The sequence below is a fragment of the Equus przewalskii genome, chromosome 21, assembly GCF_037783145.1.
Source record: "Equus przewalskii isolate Varuska chromosome 21, EquPr2, whole genome shotgun sequence".
NCBI lineage: Eukaryota > Metazoa > Chordata > Mammalia > Perissodactyla > Equidae > Equus > Equus przewalskii.
The window spans coordinates 26,119,485-26,138,720 of NC_091851.1; the positions used below are offsets into that span (position 1 = coordinate 26,119,485).

At 50.7% G+C, this 19,236-nt stretch overlaps 1 protein-coding gene across 15 annotated transcripts in view; it reads left to right on the forward strand.

Annotated features, from left to right (window-relative positions):
* Window positions 1-19,067, forward strand: part of CEP250 (centrosomal protein 250) — a 43,155-nt gene extending 24,088 nt beyond the window's left edge. For 12 of the 15 annotated variants that reach the window (XM_070589148.1, XM_070589145.1, XM_070589146.1 and 9 more), the window contains 15 exons: window positions 642-809; window positions 1,218-1,352; window positions 3,019-3,162; window positions 3,808-3,941; window positions 5,357-5,495; window positions 6,398-6,740; window positions 7,271-7,392; window positions 8,399-8,519; window positions 9,572-9,693; window positions 10,173-12,788; window positions 15,355-15,468; window positions 15,650-15,805; window positions 16,319-16,420; window positions 16,999-17,061; window positions 18,425-19,067. In XM_070589148.1, the coding sequence (XP_070445249.1) occupies window positions 642-809; window positions 1,218-1,352; window positions 3,019-3,162; window positions 3,808-3,941; window positions 5,357-5,495; window positions 6,398-6,740; window positions 7,271-7,392; window positions 8,399-8,519; window positions 9,572-9,693; window positions 10,173-12,788; window positions 15,355-15,468; window positions 15,650-15,805; window positions 16,319-16,420; window positions 16,999-17,061; window positions 18,425-18,694 (4,749 nt within the window). In that variant the 3' untranslated portion in view covers window positions 18,695-19,067. Of the gene's footprint in view, window positions 1-641; window positions 810-1,217; window positions 1,353-3,018; window positions 3,163-3,807; window positions 3,942-5,356; window positions 5,496-6,397; window positions 6,741-7,270; window positions 7,393-8,398; window positions 8,520-9,571; window positions 9,694-10,172; window positions 12,789-15,354; window positions 15,469-15,649; window positions 15,806-16,318; window positions 16,477-16,998; window positions 17,062-18,424 lie in introns of all 15 variants that reach the window. The other 3 variants (XM_070589152.1, XM_070589151.1, XM_070589158.1) reach the window with 1 other exon arrangement.
* Window positions 19,068-19,236: the final 169 nt, after the last annotated feature.

Below are 19,236 nucleotides of genomic sequence, written 5' to 3' on the forward strand. Positions count from 1 at the left end.
TCCAAGATGTTTAGAAATTGACTGAGGTCACACCAGTAGTGTTGGATTAAAGACTGTAACCCAGGCGCCCTGGCTCCAAAGCCCTTCACTGCTATCCTGAGAACCTAGTAGGGGGCTGCATTAGTCTGGGAGATCAGGGAAGGCTTTGGTCCACCATTGGGAGGACCAGGATGCCCCATCCTAATGCTCTTGTATAATGCAGGAGACTTGCCTGTGTAGTATAGCTAGGCTTGGCCTGACTTTTCAGAAGACTAACTCCACCACCCTCAGCAGAGAAGAGTGGGCAGCAGAGAGTCAGTCTGCTGCCTCGGTTCGTTATTACAACCATTAGCCATGATGTGGTTGCTTTAAAATACCAGATATTCATAGCTTATATTAGAGAAAATTGCACTTGAGAAAGAACTTTTACATGTATTATTTCATTTGAGTTTTTTTTAATAAATCTCATTTGATTCTCATAAAATTTGGCGAGATTGGTAAGGCAAGGATTATTAGCCCTCCTTTACAGATGAGGAAACAGGCTTAGAGACATCCAAGATCACACAGCTGGTGAACAGTAGACTTCTTATTCTAACCCAGCTCTCCTCCTGCCTCTTCTACTCACCCATTCGGTTCTAACTGTGTTTCCTTCATATGACCAGGAGAAAGAGCGCTCTTGGCACCAGCAGGAGCTAGATAAGGCTCTGGAGAGCCTAGAAAGGGAGAAAATGGAGCTGGAAATGAGGCTGAGGGAGCAGCAGGCAGAAACCGAGGCCATCCGGACGCAGAGGGAAGAAGAACGGGCTGAGGCCGAGAGCGCCCTGTGCCAGGTGGGAGGCTGGGAGGACTGGAGCTGCACATCCAACCTGTGATCCCGCTACCTTTGACCACTTCCTTTTCTACTCCCAAGAGTGGTACAGCGGGGGGCTTCCAGAACGGAATCTAGCTGCCTGCTTTGCTACCAGTGAGCAGGGTGATCAGCACCATTAGCTGCAGGGCCGGCAGTATGTCAAACTTCCTGAGGGAGGGCTGCCGTTTACCACATCCTGTCAGCATGCAAACCAGCAGCAATCTTTGTACTTCCTGGTTCTCAATCAGTGGGTCCAGGCTTCGCATTGCCCTCAGCCCCAACCCCATTCACTGGAAGAGCCCTAGAGCAGCTGGAATGTGCTTGTGGCCTAGTGGGTGAGCATGGTAACCCCGATCCAACAAGCCCTTGTCCTCCTGCCCCTCCACAGATGCAGCTCGAAACAGAGAAAGAGAGAATGTCCCTCCTGGAGACACTGCTGCAGACTCAGAAGGAGCTGACAGATGCCAGCCAACAACTGGAACGGCTGAGGCAGGACATGAAGGTTCAGAAGTTAAAGGAGCAGGTATGGATGGTAGTCCTGGGCAGGGAAGAAAAGGGGGCATTGAGTCACTCTTCAACATTGACCAGTTCTTTGGTATTCCTTGCACCAGGCGTTGTGCTAAGTGCTGCCACATGACAACATAAAAGAGTGGCAGGACAGTAAACATGGCAGACATGTTCCCTGCCCTCAAAGAGCTTACGTTCTAGTGGCAGAGCAGACACAAATAAATGAGATGATTACAAGTTGTAATAAGTGCTGTAAAGGAAAGGAATAGGGAGATACAGCTGAGAATGATTCAAAGGAGACCACTTTAGACAAGGTGGTAAAAGAGGGTCTCACTGAGAAAATGACATTTGAGCTGAGATATGAAGGTTGGGACAAAAGGGATGAACCTTGAAAGCATTATGCTAAGTGAAAGAAGCTAGTCACAAGAGGCCATGTAGTGTATAATTCCATTTACAGGAAATGTCCAGAATAGGTAAATCTATAGAGACAGAAAGTAGATGAGTGGTTGGGAGAGGGGTGGGTAGTGGGGAGGGTACAGGGTTTCTTTCTGCAATAATGAAAATGTTCTAAAATTGATCATGGTGATGGTTGCACAACTCTGTGCATATACTAAAAACCATTGAATTGTATACTTTAAAATGGGTGAATTGTATGGTATGTGAACTATATCTCAATAAAGCTATTAAAAAAAAGAAAAGAAGCCAGCTATTTGAAGAACACTTTAGGCAGAGGAAATAGCCATCATAAGGGCCCTGGGACAGAATAGGGCTTGGACAGTTCAAGGACAAAAGGACCAGCAGGGCTCCAGCGTGATAAGCTCAGGGGCAAGTGGAAAGGTGGGCAGGAGCCCTTTGCCAGCCACGGTAGGAGCTTGTATTTTGTTCTAAGGGCAGTGGGAAACTGTTGGATGGTGTTTAAAAAGCAGAGTGGGACATCTGTCTATCTATCTATATATGTATTTAAAAATACTTTAAGGGGCTGGTCCCATGGCCGAGTGGTTAAGTTCACGCACCTCGCTTCACCAGCCCAGGGTTCACCACTTTGGATTCTGGACGCAGACCTGGCCCTGCTCATCAGGCCATGCTGTGCCAGTGTCCCACATAGAAGAACTAGAATGACTTGCAACTAGGATGTACAGCTACGTGCTGGGGCTTTGGGGAGAGAGGGGATAAAAGAAAAGAGGCAGATTGGCAACAGATGTTAACTCAGGGCCAATCTTCCTCACACACAAAAAATCACTGGAGCAGCACACATTCATTTTTTAAAAATCATTTAAAAAATCCTATTCTCTTTAAAACAAAATACTTTAGCTGCTGAGTGGAGAACAGAGCGTGTGTGTGTGTGTGTGTGTGTGTGTGTGTGTTTAGGGGGCGGTAGCATGAAGTAGATGTAAGGATATGCAACAGGAGGCTGTTGCAGTGGCCTTGGTGAGGGACTGCTACCAGCTCAGAGACTCTGACTGAGAAATCCCAGGTGAGCCAGCACACTTTGTGAGGGAGGAATGGGAATAGGAGGCAAAGAGTTGAGGCAGCAGAGCATCATGGAAACACCGTGGATTGTTGAGTCCTGCCTCAGCTTTTGCCAACCCAACTTAAAAACTGGTATTGATATGACGTGGATTTCAAGACCAAGGCCCCAGCGGAAGCTTTCCTCTATTCACTGCTGTCTTCTCCCTTCTCAGGAGACCACTGGGATGCTGCAGACCCAGCTCCGGGAGGCTCAGCGGGAGCTGGAGCAGGCAGCCCAGCAGCACAGAGATGACCTTGCTGCCCTCCAAGAAGAGGGCAGCAGCCTGCTGCAGGAGAAGATAGAGCTGCAGAAGCAGGTCCTTGCTCCTCTCTCCCAGCCCCACAGCCCTTCGCCAGCATAGCCAGCTCTCCCACTCCCTCCCGCAGGACAGTGGGAACCTTAGCCCTGCTGCTTGAGCTTGGGAGGGGAAAGGTAGGCCCCAGTACTGAGTGGAAAGTTGAAGGGTGCTCAGAGCTGAGCACATGCCTCTCAGAGCCCTGAGATAATAATCTCTTTCTGTGGTGACCATGGAACTTAGATTTTCTTGGGCAGCCCCAGTGTCAGCTGTTCTTCCATCCTCCCCATAGAACCAGTATTTTATATATCAGATTGCTTTTCCTTCTCAGAATCCTATATCAGATGTGTTCAGCTTTTTTAAAAAAATAGACTCACTATACACCTGCCCATCACTTTGCCTTTGGGCGTAGTTATATTCAGCCAAGATTTTTATTTGTGCCCACCTCTATATAGCATAAGTGAGGCTGGGGAGACAGATGCCTAGGCTGAATGGTATTAAGGGTGGGGGGTGGTGAAGAACAGCATGGAAGGATTGGTGGAACACCAGAGCATTGGAAATGGGCCGCCAGTGACTGTGGTAAACTTAAAGGACACTAAAGTCATAGGTGAGAAGCATCCAACCACTGGCCCCCTGCCCTTGGTCCTCATGCCCTTAACCTTCCAGGTGGAGGACTTGAAGACTCAGCTTGTTTCCAAGGATGACTCCCAAAGGCTGGTGGAGCAGGAGGTTCAGGAGAAGCTGAGAGAGGCCCAGGAGTGTAGCCAAATTCAGAAGGAGCTGGAGAGAGAGAAAGCCAGGTAGGCTAGACAGGCCATGGGGTTGGTTTTTGCCCTTCTGGCTATAGTGGTCATTGTGAGGTTGACAGTTCTTTGCTCAGGTCACCTAGCCTCCCATGTCTCCAGCTCTCAGCTGTTCAGGTAGCTGTGTGGAGAGGACATGGTCCCTGTCTTCAAAGCGTACACTTCATTCATTTAGTAAACATTTAGAGAATATGCATTATGCACTAAGCACTATGCCAGGGGCTGGGGATGTAGTGATAAACAAGACAGTATGGTCCCTGCCTCAATAGAAGTTATTGGTTTGTGGGGAAGACATTAATCAAATAATCCCCAAAATAAGTTATTGCAGATTATGTTACATGGTGTGGAGGAAAGAAACAGGATGCTGAAATAGAAATGAGGGAGAGAGGGGAAATCTACTTTAGATAAGATGTTAGGGAAGGCCTTTCTCAGGAGATTGCATTTAAACTGATCACTGAAGGATGAAGTGGAGCCACGTGTGCAAAGGGGTGAAGGAGACTTCCCTAGAATAGGAATAGAAATCACATGCAAAGGACCTGAGGCAAAGCAAAGCTTGGGATGTTTGGTGAAACTGAAAGCGCCGTGAATGAAGAGACAGTGACATGAGCTAGACAAATCCATATTATTCAGGATGTTTAGGCCACAGCCAGGAATTTGTAGTTTGTTTTAGGTTTAGTAGGAAACCGTTGTGGATTTTAGGTAGGGAAATCGACGCAATCCAACTTACGATGTATTCGAAGGGATAGTGATGACATGAAACATCAGGAGTGAGACAAGACCACTCAGAATGAAGAGCAGCATGTATTCTCAGTGCCTGTAGGAGCTTGAGGAGGGAGAGATCCTTTTGTTGATGAAACTAGAGGCAGGAAGACAAGTTAGGAGGCTGATACAATCATCCAAATGGGAGATTCTAAAGCTGAACCAAGGTAGGGCAGTGGGGAAGGAGAATAAGGAAGGAGTTTAAGGGACGTTAAGGGAGTTGGAATCAATTGTATGTAGTGATCAATTGGATAGAGGTGGGGTAAAGGGTGATATGGCAAAGGCTTCTGAGTTGGGGCACTGGGTGGACAGAGGTGCCTTCACTGAGCTAGGGAACATAGTAGGGGTGATGGAGGAGAAGTGCAGAGGAGATGAGAAGAATTTGGCATGCTGAATTTGAGATATTGTATAGCTGTTTCTTGAATTTGCCAGAGAAGAATAAACTGTGAAGTTGAAATGAGGTATCATATGCATGAAATACGTAGGAGCACTCAGTAGGTGCTCAAGGAATGGTAGCTTTTATTGCTGCACTAGAATCATTATCATTACTATTTCTATTTAATTATTAATGCTATGTTTATAACAGTCAGATGAGAAGGTAGTTCTTCATTTCCTGAGAGAATGGCCTAATCTTCTGACCACTCTCACTTTAGCCTGACTCTGTCGCTGGTGGAAAAAGAACAGAGACTCCTTGTTTTACAAGAGGCTGACTCTGCTCGACAACAAGAGCTGAGCTCCCTGCGCCAGGACGTGCAGGAGGCCCAGGGAAGGCAGAAAGAGCTCAGCGCCCAGGTACTTCCCACCCTGACTATGAGCCCAGTTCCTTGGTAGAAGCCTGCTCTTGGAGTTGGGGGCTGACTGCTTGGAGTCATGCTGGGACTTCAGCAGCCCTGGCAAGAGGGAAAAGCCAAGACTGGGCAGGCTGGGGGCTTGGGAACCTGACTCAGAGTTGAAAACGGCCCTTCTGGGGAAATTGACAGTCCAGAACGTAGTGCCCATAGGGGCAGAGCTCATGCAAGCCTGGTTCAACGTGCTTGGTCTGCTTGACAAGACACAGCAGGGGGAACAGATCAGGTAGGCAGCAGCTAGAGGGCTTCCAGGAACTCAGTCTGCTCACAGCAGAACCCCAGACCTTGGGTACAGAGGAAAGATGGAACCGGGAGGGGAAGGGTGAGGGAGTAAGAGCTAGACAGTAGACTGCAGCAGATAAGGACCCAGGTCTGCTTGGTAGACAGTTCTGGGTTTGACTCCCAGCTCTACTGCTTCCTGGCTGTGTGAGTATCTGTTTCTTCATCCATAAAACAAGGATGATAATTCTTAACCATTATAGGATTATATAAAGTGTCAGGAACACAGTGAGCATTCAATAAATGGTAGCCATTATTATTGTGACTAGTCATTAGGCTCAGTGTCAGGATTTCAGGCAGAGTTCTAATCATTGCAGGGAGCTAGCATAGTTGCCAGGGAGAACAGGGCCAAAGCCTATTTGCATAGTCTAGGCCCATGTGTCAGGAGTCATCTAGGGTAATGCTCCTTCCAGAATCCTCCCTAACCGCTGGAGGGCTGAATCCTCCCTGAAACCCTCCCAGCCCTGATGAAGGTTTGCACAGGGATTGAGTCGGGTCAGGCCTGGGAACATCTGAGGAGGGGATAGCCACTCCCTGCTCAAAGTGACTACACTTCCTCCCTGGCAGGTGGAATTACTGAAGCAGGAGGTGAGGGAAAAGGAGGCTGACTTTCTAGCCCAGGAAGCACATCTGCTGGAGGAGCTAGAGGCATCTCAAGTAACAGAGCAGCAGCTGCGAGCTTCCTTGTGGGCCCAGGAAGCCAAGGCAGCCCAACTACAGCTGCGACTGCGCAGCACGGAGAACCAGCTGGAGGCACTGGCTGCAGAGCAGCAGCCTGGACACCATGCTCAGGCCCAGCTGGCCAGCCTCTATTCTGTCCTTCAGCAGGCCCTGGGGTCTGTTTGTGAGAGCAGGCCTGAGCTGAGTGGTGGGGGAGACTCTGCTCCCTCCCTCTTGGGTGCTGAGCCAGGTAAGGCAGCCACCCAAGAACTGAATCCTTTGGGCCAAAGCCAGGCCTAGCTCCCAGGGGAGAAGGAAGGGGAATGCAGTTCCTTAGGCAATGTTGCATCAAGGCTAAGGCCAGACTCTGGAATTAATTCCATCAGAGTTTGAACCCCAGCTCTGACATTTGCTAGATGTGTGTCCTTGGGCAAGTCACCTATCCTCTCTGAGCTTGATTTCTCAACTATAAAGTGAGAATGTTAAAAGTACTGACCTCTCAGGATTTTCCTAAGGAGTTAATGAGATTACAGAAGTAAAATAGTTCACACAGTTCCAGCCACTTATTAAATGTCTAAGAAATGAGAGCTGGCATTGCCTAGTACCCATCATAGTGCCTGGCACATAGGTGTGCAGAAAGTACGTGATGAATGAACTGCTAAGAAGAGGTTCTTTGAGGAGAGGAGGGATCAGTGGGAAGGCCAAGGCCATGTCTGGGGAGGTGTGGCTATTTCTTTTCATAGTGCAGCCAGGTCAGGAAGAGTTTCCTCACTTTTTCAGACCAGAATGAAGCTAGGATCCTCTTTAAGAGAGGGCCCCTCCTGACGGCTCTCTCAGCTGAGGCGGTGGCGTCTGCCCTTCACAAGCTTCACCAGGACCTGTGGAAGACTCAACAGGCCCGGGTATGTTTCTCAGCTCTTCTTCCTTGAACTCTTCATCTCCTCTGAAAAAGACTCATGGAGCAGTTTGACCTGTTTTATTCCTGAGATCAAGTTGGGATAAGTTCCACCTCTATCATTTACTCTCTGGAAACCACAAATAAAGCATTTGGTTTCCTGGACCTTTTCACTAGTAAAATAGGGCAAATCATGCCTGCCTCGCAGGGTTGTGAGGATTAAATGAGTGAAGGACTTGAGGGAGCCCTGTAAATTATACAGCCCTGTACAGATGTGCGATATTGTTCTGCATCATTTTCCTCTGGCCATAAATTATTCTTGGTGCCAAGACCTCCAAGAAAAAAATCAACAAATTAGGGACCACTGAGATTTGAGGTTGCCGTTTATAGGAACATTCTGGACCTAAGACTGAACTAAATGTCCCACAAATTCCACCCTACAGTGAACCTATCAGTCAATAAAAACTGAGTGCCACCTACTTACCAGCCATTCTGAGTTGAGAATACAAAGAAGAGAAGACCTCATCTCTGCCCTCAAGAAGGCTCGTGACGTGCCTGAGGAACCAAATGTGTTCTAAGATAATGCAGAACTGATAGAATTAATTGGATCAATAATGGATGCAAATGATGATAATAGGAGGAAGGGACAATTCATTCTGACTTAGGGAGAGTCAGAAGGAAGGAAGAAGTGACCTTTGAGCTAAGCTTTGAAGTAGGAGTTTGAGGAGAGGAGAGGTGACCCCAGGCTAAGACTTTAGCAGGACTTCTGTTTCAAAAGACACAGACGGGTTAGAAGGGGATTCTGGGCTCCAATCAGTTGGAGCAGAGCCTGTCATCACTTTGGGGAGCCAGTGCACACAAATTCACAGATAAATAACCCAGCAATCTGGGAGTAGGTCCGTGATGGCAGACCCCAAAAGAAGCTAAGAGAGAGGAGAGCGCTTGGGCCCTGGAATGGGATAACTTTGTGCAAGATGAGGACCTTGAATTTCACCATGGCCTTTCTTCCCCAGGATGATCTGAGGGATCAGGCCCAGAAGCTGGAACAGCGTCTCACTGATACGGAAGCTGAGAAGAACCAAGTCCACACAGAGCTTCGGCATCTGCAGAGACAGCTCTCCCAGAACCAGGAAGGTGAGAAGCTCAAGGCAAGCATGGGGATTTGGAGGGAGGAGAGGGGCAAGGCAAGAAGCCCAGAAGAGGCAGGAACAGGCCTAGGAACAACTCTTTACTGCTTACCCACAACTTTGAGAAGATACCTAGAGGCATCTCCAAAGGGGTGATGACCCCTAGGAACTATTTTTCTGCTTTTCATGGCCTTTGGGGGCCTTCCTGGAAGAAGGGATTAGGAGGGACAGATTTGGTGAGTGGAGAAAAGTTGCTAGCTAGGCTTCCATTTTGTCTGCAGATTAAAAAACTGGCAACCCAGGACCAAAACTATGAGAAGATTATAAAACTCAGTATCTTTTGTCATTTATCCACATTACTTATTTTTGTCACTTCCAACTATGTCCTCAAAATGATTAGCCTTTGACAGCAGAAGGATGATGGGCTTGTTTGGAAGACAGCAAGAAGGGAGAATCTGGGGACAAAGTACCTGTGCCACAGCCGAGGGCCAGAAAGGGTGTGACTACTAGGAAAGGAAAGGAGAGGGGAGGCCTTGAGGCTCTAGGCTCTCCTGCAGAAGAGAAGGAGACAACTGGGGAGTGGGCTGCTCTTGAAAGTCCTCCAGAGGGCTCCCCGAGAGCCACACTATACACAGAGCTGGGTTCTGGTGCATTTTGCAAAAATAAGGGGCAGCCCGCAGAGCAGCCCTGCTCTCTAGAAACCTCTGCACAATCAGAGAGTTGAGGCCTGGAAAGGACCTCCAACGTCACCTAACTCAGCCCTGTCTGGAACCTAGGGTTGAGGATCCTATGTGGTCAGGATGAGGAAGTGTTGGGATGATTATCAGGCAGCACTGGAGCAGGGCAGACGATACAGGCACAAGTCTGGAAGCAGCAGGGAGCCTAGACAAGCGGGAGCAGCTGGCAGATGGGTGATGTCTCTATGGAACTGGATGTAATTCTCTCCTTCTTGCCTTCTTCCCCTTTGATTCTGTTCCCCATCTTCCATCTGCCTCTGCATCCCTCTTTTCCTCCACCCACAACCATGCCCTTGCTCCGCTACCTCTCCTCTTTCCAAAGAGAAATCCAAGTGGGAAAGAAAACAGAGCTCCCTAGAATCTGAGCTGATGGAACTGCATGAAACTGTGGCATCCTTACAGAGTCGCCTACGGCGAGCAGAGCTGCAGGGAATAGAAGCCCAGGTAAGGTGGTATGGTTTTGGGTGGGGTTGCTTCAGGAGTGGTCCCTCAGGGCCCAGGCTCTAGCTCTCAGGCCCGCCTTAGCCTGTGGTCACACCCATCTATATGTAGTGCCCAGCTTCCTTCAGCAAGTCTCAGTTCCTCTGGCTGTCCCTACGTTCCTGAGGGTCGTTATTAAGGCCCCAGTGAATCCTCCTTCAGGTACTTTTTCTGAATTGACGTTGAGATTTTTGTCCCTTGCCCTGAAGGACAAGAGTCTGGGATGACTTATTTGTACTAGGCTTTCCCCTCTGGGCAGAGCAGAGCCCTGGGATGTGGTAGGGATGTCCTTTTACAGTGTCAGCTCAAGTGGAACACATCAGTTCTTTTTTCCCAAATCCTTGACAATGCTGGTGCCACAGAGTAAGGAAAGGAAGGACCTATGTTGGAGTGACAGTATCAGGGAAGTGTAGTCTAAAGTGGTATTGCATCTTGTTTTCCAGAATGAGCGAGAGTTACTTCAGGCAGCAAAGGAGAACCTGACAGCCCAGGTGGAACATCTGCAAGTATCTGTTGCAGAAGCCAGGGCTCAGGCAAGTGCTGTCGGGGTCCTGGAAGAAGACCTGAGAACTGCTCGCTCAGCCCTGAAACTGAAAAACGAGGAGGTGGAGAACGAGCGTGAGAGAGCCCAGGCTCTGCAAGAGCAGGGCGAGCTGAAGGTGGCTCAGGGGAGGGCTTTGCAGGAGAATTTGGCTATCCTGGCCCACACCCTCTCTGAGAGAGAAGGGGAGGTGGAGACTTTGCAGGGAAAAATCCAGGAACTGGAGACGCAACGGGAAATGCAAAAAGCTGCTTTGGAAGTGCTGTCTCTGGACCTAAAGAAGAGGAACCAAGAGGTGGACCTGCAACAAGAACAGATTCAGGAGCTAGAGAAGTGTAGGTCTGTTTTGGAGCATCTGCCCATGGCCGTCCAAGAGCGAGAGCAGAAGCTGACTGTGCAGAGAGAGCAGATCAAAGAGCTCGAGAAGGATCGAGAGACGCAGAGGAACATCTTGGAGCATCAGCTTCTAGAACTTGAGAAGAAGGCTCAGGTGATTGAGTCCCAGAAAGGACAGATTCAGGATCTGAAGAAGCAGTTGGTTACTCTGGAATGCCTGGCCCTGGAACTAGAGGAAAATCATCACAAAATGGAGTGCCAGCAAAAGGCAATTGAGGAGCTGGAGGGCCAGAGGGAAATGCAGAAAGTGGCTCTGACCCACCTTACACTGGACCTAGAGGAAAGGAGCCAGGAGCTGCAGGTGCAAAGCAGCCAGATCCATGAGCTTGAGAGCCACAGCACCCTTCTGGCAAGAGAGCTCCAGGAGAAGGACCAAGAGGTGAAGTCCCAGCGAGAACAGATTGAGGAACTGCAGAGACAGAAAGAGCATCTGACTCAGGACCTCGAGAGGAGGGGACAGGAGATGCTGCTGCAGAAGGAGAGGATTCAGGTCCTAGAAGATCAGCGGACGCTGCAAACCAAGATCCTAGAGGAGGACCTGGAACAGATCAAGCTGTCCTTGAGAGAGCGAGGCCGGGAGCTGGCCTCTCAGAGACAGCTGATGCAGGAGCGGGCAGAGGAAGGCAAGGGCCAGAGTAAAGCACAGCGCGGGAGCCTAGAGCACCTGAAGCTGATCCTGCGTGATAAGGAGAAGGAGGTGGAATGCCAGCAGGAGCGTATCCAGGAACTTCAGGAGCACCAGGACCAGCTAGAGCAGCAGCTCCAGGGTCTACACAGGAAGGTGGGGGAGACCAGCCTACTCCTGACCCAGCGAGAGCAGGAGATAGTGGTCCTGCAGCAGCACCTGCAGGAAGCCAGGGAACAGGAGGAGCTGGAAAAGCAGTCACTTCAGGGTCAGCTGGAAGAGGCCCAGAGGGCTCTGGCCCAGAGGGACCAGGAGCTTGAGGCCCTGCAGCACCAACAGCGGCAGGCCCAGGGGCAGGAGGAGAATGTGAAGGAAAAGACAAGCACACTACAAAGAGCTCTGGAGCAGGCCCATATGACACTAAAACAGCGCCAGGGAGAGCTTGAGGACTGCAAGGACCATGTGAGAAGGCTCCAGGAAGAGCTGGCAGTGGAGGGACAGCGGGTACAGGCCCTGGAGGAGGTGTTGGGTGACCTAAGGGCTGAGTCTCAGGAGCAGGAGAAGGCTCTGCTGGCCCTCCAGCAGCAGTGTGCTGAGCAGGCACAGAAGCACGAGGAGGAGGCCAGGGCCCTGCAGGACAACTGGCTGCAGGCAGAGGCAATGCTCAAGGAACGGGACCAGGAGCTGGACGCCCTGCGAGCAGATAGCCAGTCCTCCCAGCATCGGGAGGAGGCTGCCCAGGGCCAGGCTGAGGCTCTGCAGGAGGCCCTCAGCAAGGCTCAGGCTGCCCTGCAGGAGAAAGAGCAGCATCTCCTTGGGCAGGCAGAACTGAGCCGCAGCCTGGAGGCCAGCACTGCCACCTTGCAGGCTGCCCTGGACTCCTGCCAGGCACAAGCCCGGCAGCTGGAGGAGGCCCTGAGGAAGCGGGAAGATGAGATCAAGGACCGCGATCTCCGACACCAGGAGGCTCTGCAGCAGCTCCAGCAGGTACTTGCCCAGAGGGATGAAGAGCTGAGACATCAGAAGAAACAAATGCAGCTGCTGGAGAAGTCTTTGGCCCAGAGGGGTGGGGATGATGTGATCCAAGAGAAGCAGAATCCGGGGCAGGAGAGAGAAGAGGAAGAGAGAAGGGGCCTTCATGAGAGCCTAAGGGAGCTACAACTGATTCTAGCCCAAAAGGAAGAGGAGATCCTGGAGCTGAGGGAGGCTCAGCAAGAGAAGAGTCTGAAGGACTCACTCCACAGCCACAAAGCGTCCCCAGTGGAGGAGCCCACTACAAAATTTGGTTCTTTAGGGCCCAGGCTGCAGCAGGAGCTGGATCGACTACAAGTAGTCCTGAGGCAGACGGAGGCCAGGGAGATCGAGTGGAGGGAGAAGGCTCAGGACTTGGCACTGTCCTTGGCCCAGAGCAAGGCCACTGTCAGCAGTCTGCAGGAGGTAGCCATGTTCCTACAAGCCTCTGTCCTGGAGCGGGACTCAGAACAGCAGAGGCTGCAGGTGAGTCCCTTCATGGGTAGTAAGGGCCAGGGGACTTAGCCCTGTCCAGCTGAGCTCAGGGGCTGCCTGACACCCTGGGCTTGTGGCACCTCATGGGGTGAGAAAGCTGAGATCATGAGCACCTCAACATGAGTGGAATCAGGTCACTGTGCTAGTCTAGGGGGTACGAATAAGACAGCCAGAGTCCCTGCCCTCAGAGAGCTCACAGTCTAGTGGATAAGCAGTTAGAATGAGTAACTAATTATAATTAGTGCCTCACTAATTATAGTGGGGAAGTTGAGTGAGGGACACCCAGCCTTTCCTGGAGGGGAGTCCCAAAAGGCTTCCTGGTAAGAGTGGCATTTAAGGTGAGATCTGAAGGGACCAGTAAGGAATTAGCCAAGGACAGGTGGAGGAGGAGCTTTCTGGGGGAGAGGAAAAAGGAGGAGAGAGACCATGGAGTGTCTGTGTGGGGAGTTCAGGCTGCTTGGGACATAGAGGGGTGGTTGTCAAGAGACGAGAGGACAGCAGAGACCTCATCATTCAGGGCTTGTAAGTCATGTTAAGGACCTGGGTGACTGGTGGGAAGTGGATGAAGGGTTTAGGAGAAGGGAGTGACACGATCAGATATACAGTTCAGAAAGATCACTCGGGCTGCTGTGTAGAACAGCAGCAGGTTTGGGGAGACCAAGTAGGAGGCTGTAATACAACTTCAGGGGAGAGATGGTGACCTAGAGAGTAAGTGTGGGTGGAGACACATGGGCAGACCTAGAGGTTCATAGGACTTCTGGCAGTTGATTGGTTAAGAGATGGGGGGAGTAAAAAAAGGACAGAAAGCAATCAAACCCCCAGGTTTCTGCTCACTGAGAAGGAAGGCAGGTTTGGGGAAGAGGAGTGGAATGCTGAGTTCAACTTGGAAATGGAGTGCAGTACCTGTGGGACATTCAAGGGGAGCTCTCCAGTGGACAGGTCTATAAAGTGATCTGGAATTAAAGGATGAGATTGAGGGTAAAGAGAGAGACTGCGGAATTGTCAGCAGTTAGGATAAGTAGGCTCCTTTAGGTAGAATGTTGAGTGAGAAAGGAAGTAGACCTTAGGGTGTAACGTTTAACCTCAAGGTCAGGGGCCTTATCTTAGTCACCTCTATACACCCAGCACTGAGCACAAGGCTCGCACAGAGTAGGCTGTCAGGAAAGCTAGGTTGACTGTTGGACATAGAGAGACATTGTCTTTTTTGCCAAGAGGAACCCAGCCCATTTTTCTAGGAAATTGACTACATCCTGGTGCCTTGACCTGGGCTGAGTGCCGGAGAACCCCATCGGTTGTCTCAGACATGTAGCCCAGCAGGGACTTGCTTCTGGGAGCTCACAATGCTCTGCTCTCTTTAAAGCGTAATATGCAGAGAACAGTTACATTTGTGAACTTTGGAGTCAAGTTCCCAGGTTTGAAATACAGTTCATTAGCTGTGTGACCCTAGGTAAGTGTCCTCCCTTCCATGACCCTTGGTTTTCTCATCAATCAAATAGGGAATGATAGTACCAGCTCCACAGGGCCATTTTGAATATGAAATGAGATAGTAGGTATGAAGTGAATAGGAAGAAAGCATTCAATAAGTGGAACTCCTTTCCTATTTCCCGACCTGTTCTTACAGGCACAGAAAAAGTAAGGTATGTAGCTGGACAGAAGGACACTCCTTGTCCAAACTTACTGAGTTTTGCTGAGCAGTGTTTACTCAATGAGGTGGCTTGGGTCAGCGTCCCCCAACACTCAAGCACACCTTTCGAGGCAGCCCTTCATCACAGTAGTACCTTTTTTTTTAAAGTGTTTTACATGCCAGGCACTGTTACCCTCACTGTCTTCCACCACAACCCTGAAGAGTAGGAACTCTTATCATCTTCATGTTATATTGAGGAACGGTAATTCAGAGAGGTTAACTTGTCCAGGGTCATACGGCCAATAAATGGCAGAAGTAGATTAGATTTAAGCAGTCTGACTTTGGAGCACAGCGTTTTTACAAATAAGCTCTTCCTCTCGCCCAGACGACCTCCACTCACGTGTGCACTCACTTTATCTGTCTCTCTTCTTGACCGTTGTCATTTATGAAACATGAGGTGCCTGGAAAATCTAGCCTAAAGGGATTTAACTCCAAAGGCTTGATCTCTGCTTCAGGGAGCATGTAGTCATTTTACAAATGAGGAAATTGGGGTTTGGAGAGAGCTCATGTCTTGACCAATATCATATAGCCGGTAAGTGGTGACATATTACTGAGCTCTGTGTGACTCCAGTGTCCATGCTCTTTCCATGACACCTCTGTGCTCCAAGTTATGGCATAGCTCTAGGAGATCTAAAATGAGATAGGTTTTAGTCCTAGCCCACCATGTAACCTTGGATAGATCCCTCTCTGCTCCTTTGTTTTGTCCATCTGTAAAATGAAAGTCCTGCACTAGGATAGCTCAGAGGCGCGAGGAAAAATAAGACTATAACCTGATGAGAAAATGGAACTGGTTTTTATGAGGATGGAGGGTGGAGTGGATCTGGATGTGAGGTTGTCATGGTGTGATTTTTGCTTCATACCTTGACACCCCAGGATGAGTTGGAGCTCACCAGACAGGCTCTGGAGAAGGAGCGGCTCCATAGCCCAGGCCCAACCAGCAGAGCCGAACGGGGTCCTCGAGGAGAGGCAGGTGTACAACTGGGAGAGGTGAGCTGGGGCCTGGTAGAAACAGATGGCCAGGAGGGACCTCCTCTCTGGGGGCTTGTCCTTTTCCCTTGGAAATTTGGTCCCTAAAGCCCAGACATGCCAAACTGGTGCTTTTGCCTTTTATCTGTTCCTCCCCTGTCTAAAGGGCTGCCCAGGTGAGCTTGACAGGTCTCCCCCACAGGTCTCAGGAGTGGAGGCTGAGCCTAGTCCTGGGCTGGAGGAGAAGCAGCTATGGGAACAAAGGCTTGAATACCTACAGCAAGCAGTGGCACGGCTGGAGATTGACCGGAGCAGGCTGCAGCGCCACAATGTCCAGCTGCGGACCACCTTGGAACAGGTAAGTAGCTTCTGCTGTCCTTGGCTCCCTCCTCTGGGGTCTGATGGACATGCAACTCCACTTCCCATGCAGCCCCCAGAGCAGGGTTGGTAAACTGCAGCCCAAGGGCCAAATTTGGCCTGCTGCCTCTTTCTGAAAACGGGATTTTATGGGAACACAGACATGCGCATTCATTTATGTATTGTCTGCAGCTGCTTTCATGCCACATTAGTGGAGTTGAATAGTTATGACTGAGATCGAATGGCCCACAAAGCCCAAATACTACAGAAAATGTTTGCTGACCCTTGCTGCAAAGGCCTGCGAGGCTGGCCCTACCTCTCCTGCCCCAGGAGCACTTCTCTGCACTCAGGGCTGCCCTAGCATGTGCTCTCCTCAGCCCAGGAGCTTAGCTTCTCACAGCTGCCATCCCTTACACTCACACCCACACACGCACTGGCCCCCTCTCGAGAAAGGCGGCTCTGCTCCCGGCCCAGGGCCAAGCCAAGCCCTGATTTCTCATTTCCATCTTGGCAGGTGGAGCGAGAGCGGAGGAAGCTGAAGAGGGATTCCATGCGTGCATCTCGGACAGGGGTCCTAGAGATCAGTGAAGCCACAGCATCATCGCCCACACAGCAGGTTTACCTCTCTTCATTGACTGCAGCCTCTGGAGAGCCCAACCCCAGCCCTCTGTGGTGCATATCCCAGGCTACCCTTGCAGGGGGAGATGGCCACTACAGCCAATCCAGAGAGCCCCTCCTGACTGGGTTCTGCCCCACCCAGCACAGCTCTATCTGTCCCTGACCCCGGGAAGGAGACCCAGCATCAGTGGGTAGCGGTGGAGTCAAGGCTAGCAGCCCTGCGTTTTGAGGAACTCATTTGCTCCGTCTCTGCATCCTTAGCTCACAGCCAGGGCTAGCACAAAGCAGAAGTGTGGCGTACTTCTGTCAATGAAAAGGCGCCTCAAAGAAGCCAGTGCGGTCCAAGCCCTGTGGACGTTTGGCGTCAGGTCTCTGTGGGCTTCACTCATCAGGCTGGTTTGGGCCCTCCCGGGCCTCTCCCTGCCCCAGGGCTGTGGTGCCCTATAGAGTTCAGGCACTTCTGGCCCATAGCCCTGACCCTGGCCCCCAGGACTGTGATGAGCTGGCTGAGAATGCCTTCGGAACCCCTAGGGTGGGAAGGTCTGTTCCAAGAGGAATGGCATTTGTCTCCCACAGGATGGAAGAGGAGGACAGATGCGCTCCTCAGACGCCAAGCACATGGTTGAACTGCAGAAAGAGGTATGTTCTGGAAAGATCCATTTTCTAAACCGCTTTTCCCTCCCTTGTACTCAGGCAACAAGGCTTTAGTGTCTGCTGTGTGCTTGGCCTTTGTGCACCTCCAGCAGAGGGAGGGAAAATAGTTCCTGCCTCAGAGAACTTTCATCCACGTGGGAGGGAAGAAGAGCCCAGTTCCAGCTCAGCCTCCCATATGCTTACAGTGGGAGTGGGGAAGAAACCACGCCCCAGCCCCAGCTCTCCAGGTTCCTACTTAGCAAGGGACAGGAAAAGGAAGAGGGCTGAGGAGCAGACAGAAGATTCTAGGACGACAGACTAAAGCAAGCAGAAGCATCCTGGCCTCCTCCACCCTCAAATGCACCCTTGCAGGCAGGACTGTTGCCAGCCCACCAGGCGGAGTAGCCTGGCACCAGGATGAGGATCCAGAGCTCAGGTCAAGCTGCCACGCTCAGGCCTTCTTGCCTCTTAGGCCTCACCTGAAGGTTCACCCTGTCTTCTAAGGCCCAGGAGTAATAAGAACTGTGGAATTTTTATTTCTGAGCCTGTTTCAGAAATCAGTAGTCACTACTGGCAGGGCCTGACTGAACAGCTAGACCTAAGCTAATACTTGGAATTCATACAAGGCAATCCCTGAGACAGGACCCAGACTAGGGCGAGACAGGAGAGGCACCTGGAGTGTAGAATTTAAGGAGATGCGCACTATCAACCTGAAACGCCTCCTTAAATTCTGCACCCTGGGAGTCTCTCTTGCTTTATCCTAGTCCCAGACGTGCCCTCAGCTCCCAGTAACGTCACCTCTTAGTAGTCTCAGTATATCCTTCTGAGAAGTGGGAGGACTAATCCGTGAGTCTCTACCCTGCTGCACATTAGAACCACCTGGGGACCTTTGAAAAAATGCTGATGCCCAGGCCTCACTCCACTCTAATTAAGTCAGAATATTTCTTAAAAGCTTCCAAAAGGGGCCCCATAGAATTTTCTGCAGTGATTAGAATATTCTGTGTCTTGATTGGGATAGTGGTTATACATGGGTATGTACATTATCAAACTCATCAAAATGTATACTTAAAATCTGGACATGTTATTACATGTAAATTATCCCTCAATAAAGTTGATAAATAGCTTTGTTGGTGTTGTTTTTAAGCTCCCTATTTGAGTCTCCTGTGCAGCCAGGGTTGAGAATCACTGGATTCTTTATGATTCCCAAGGCTCCTTCCCCCAAACCCTACAAAGCCTGATCCTGAGATTCGTGGATATAGTAGTTGATTCAAATGCTGGTCTCACAAGAGCCGTGGGAGCAGAGCAGGAAGAGTAGGGGCACCTTCAAGGCCCTCAATTACTCGTCCCTCTTGGTTTTCCCGCCCACCAGGTGGCCCTGCTGCGAGCCCAGCTGGCCTTGGAGAGGAAGCAGAAGCAAGACTACATCGCTCGCTCGGTCCAGACCAGCCGTGAGCTAGCAGGCCTGCACCACAGCCTCTCCCACTCCCTTCTTGCCGTGGCCCAGGCCCCTGAGGCCACTGTCCTGGAGGCCGAGACCCGCAAGCTGGACGAGTCCCTGACTCAAAGTCTGACATCCCCAGGACCAGTCCTGCTATGCCCCAGCCCTGGCCCCAGTGCTACCCAAGCCACCTCCAGGTAGCAGCCTCAAACAGGGCAGGATACAGCCCAGCCTGGGAGCACACAGGCAGACAGCTGGCTTTGGAGTGAGTCGTGGCTCCTCCACACAGCTACAGGTTTGCCAAAAGAAAGGTCTGGCTCTCTTACCCAACCTGGGAGCCCCAGGTCAACCGGCATACCTAGGAAGAGGCAAGGAAACCTACAAGGCTGGAGGAAGGCCCCAACTGACAAGGGAATGAGGCAAATTACACTTGCCTGCTAGCCTACCGAGTCACCCCGCTGAATACCTTGCCCTGGCCAAGGGGCGTCTGCTGCCTCTAGTCTCGAATTTGTTATCCCAGCACTATGCCCTCTCTTTCACCCTCCCCTTCAACAATAAATTCTGGGTCTTTGCATTTGTTCTCTGCTCCTGTCTCCACTTGTGTAGCTGGGCATCTATTAAGGAAGAATTTGCTGAAGATTCCCATCAGGTGGCATGAATTTGTCATCTGCCTGTATTCTGACAGAGAAGAGTTATAGCTGATACAGAAGGCAAAGCCACTGTCCACAGGGAGCTTGAGTCCA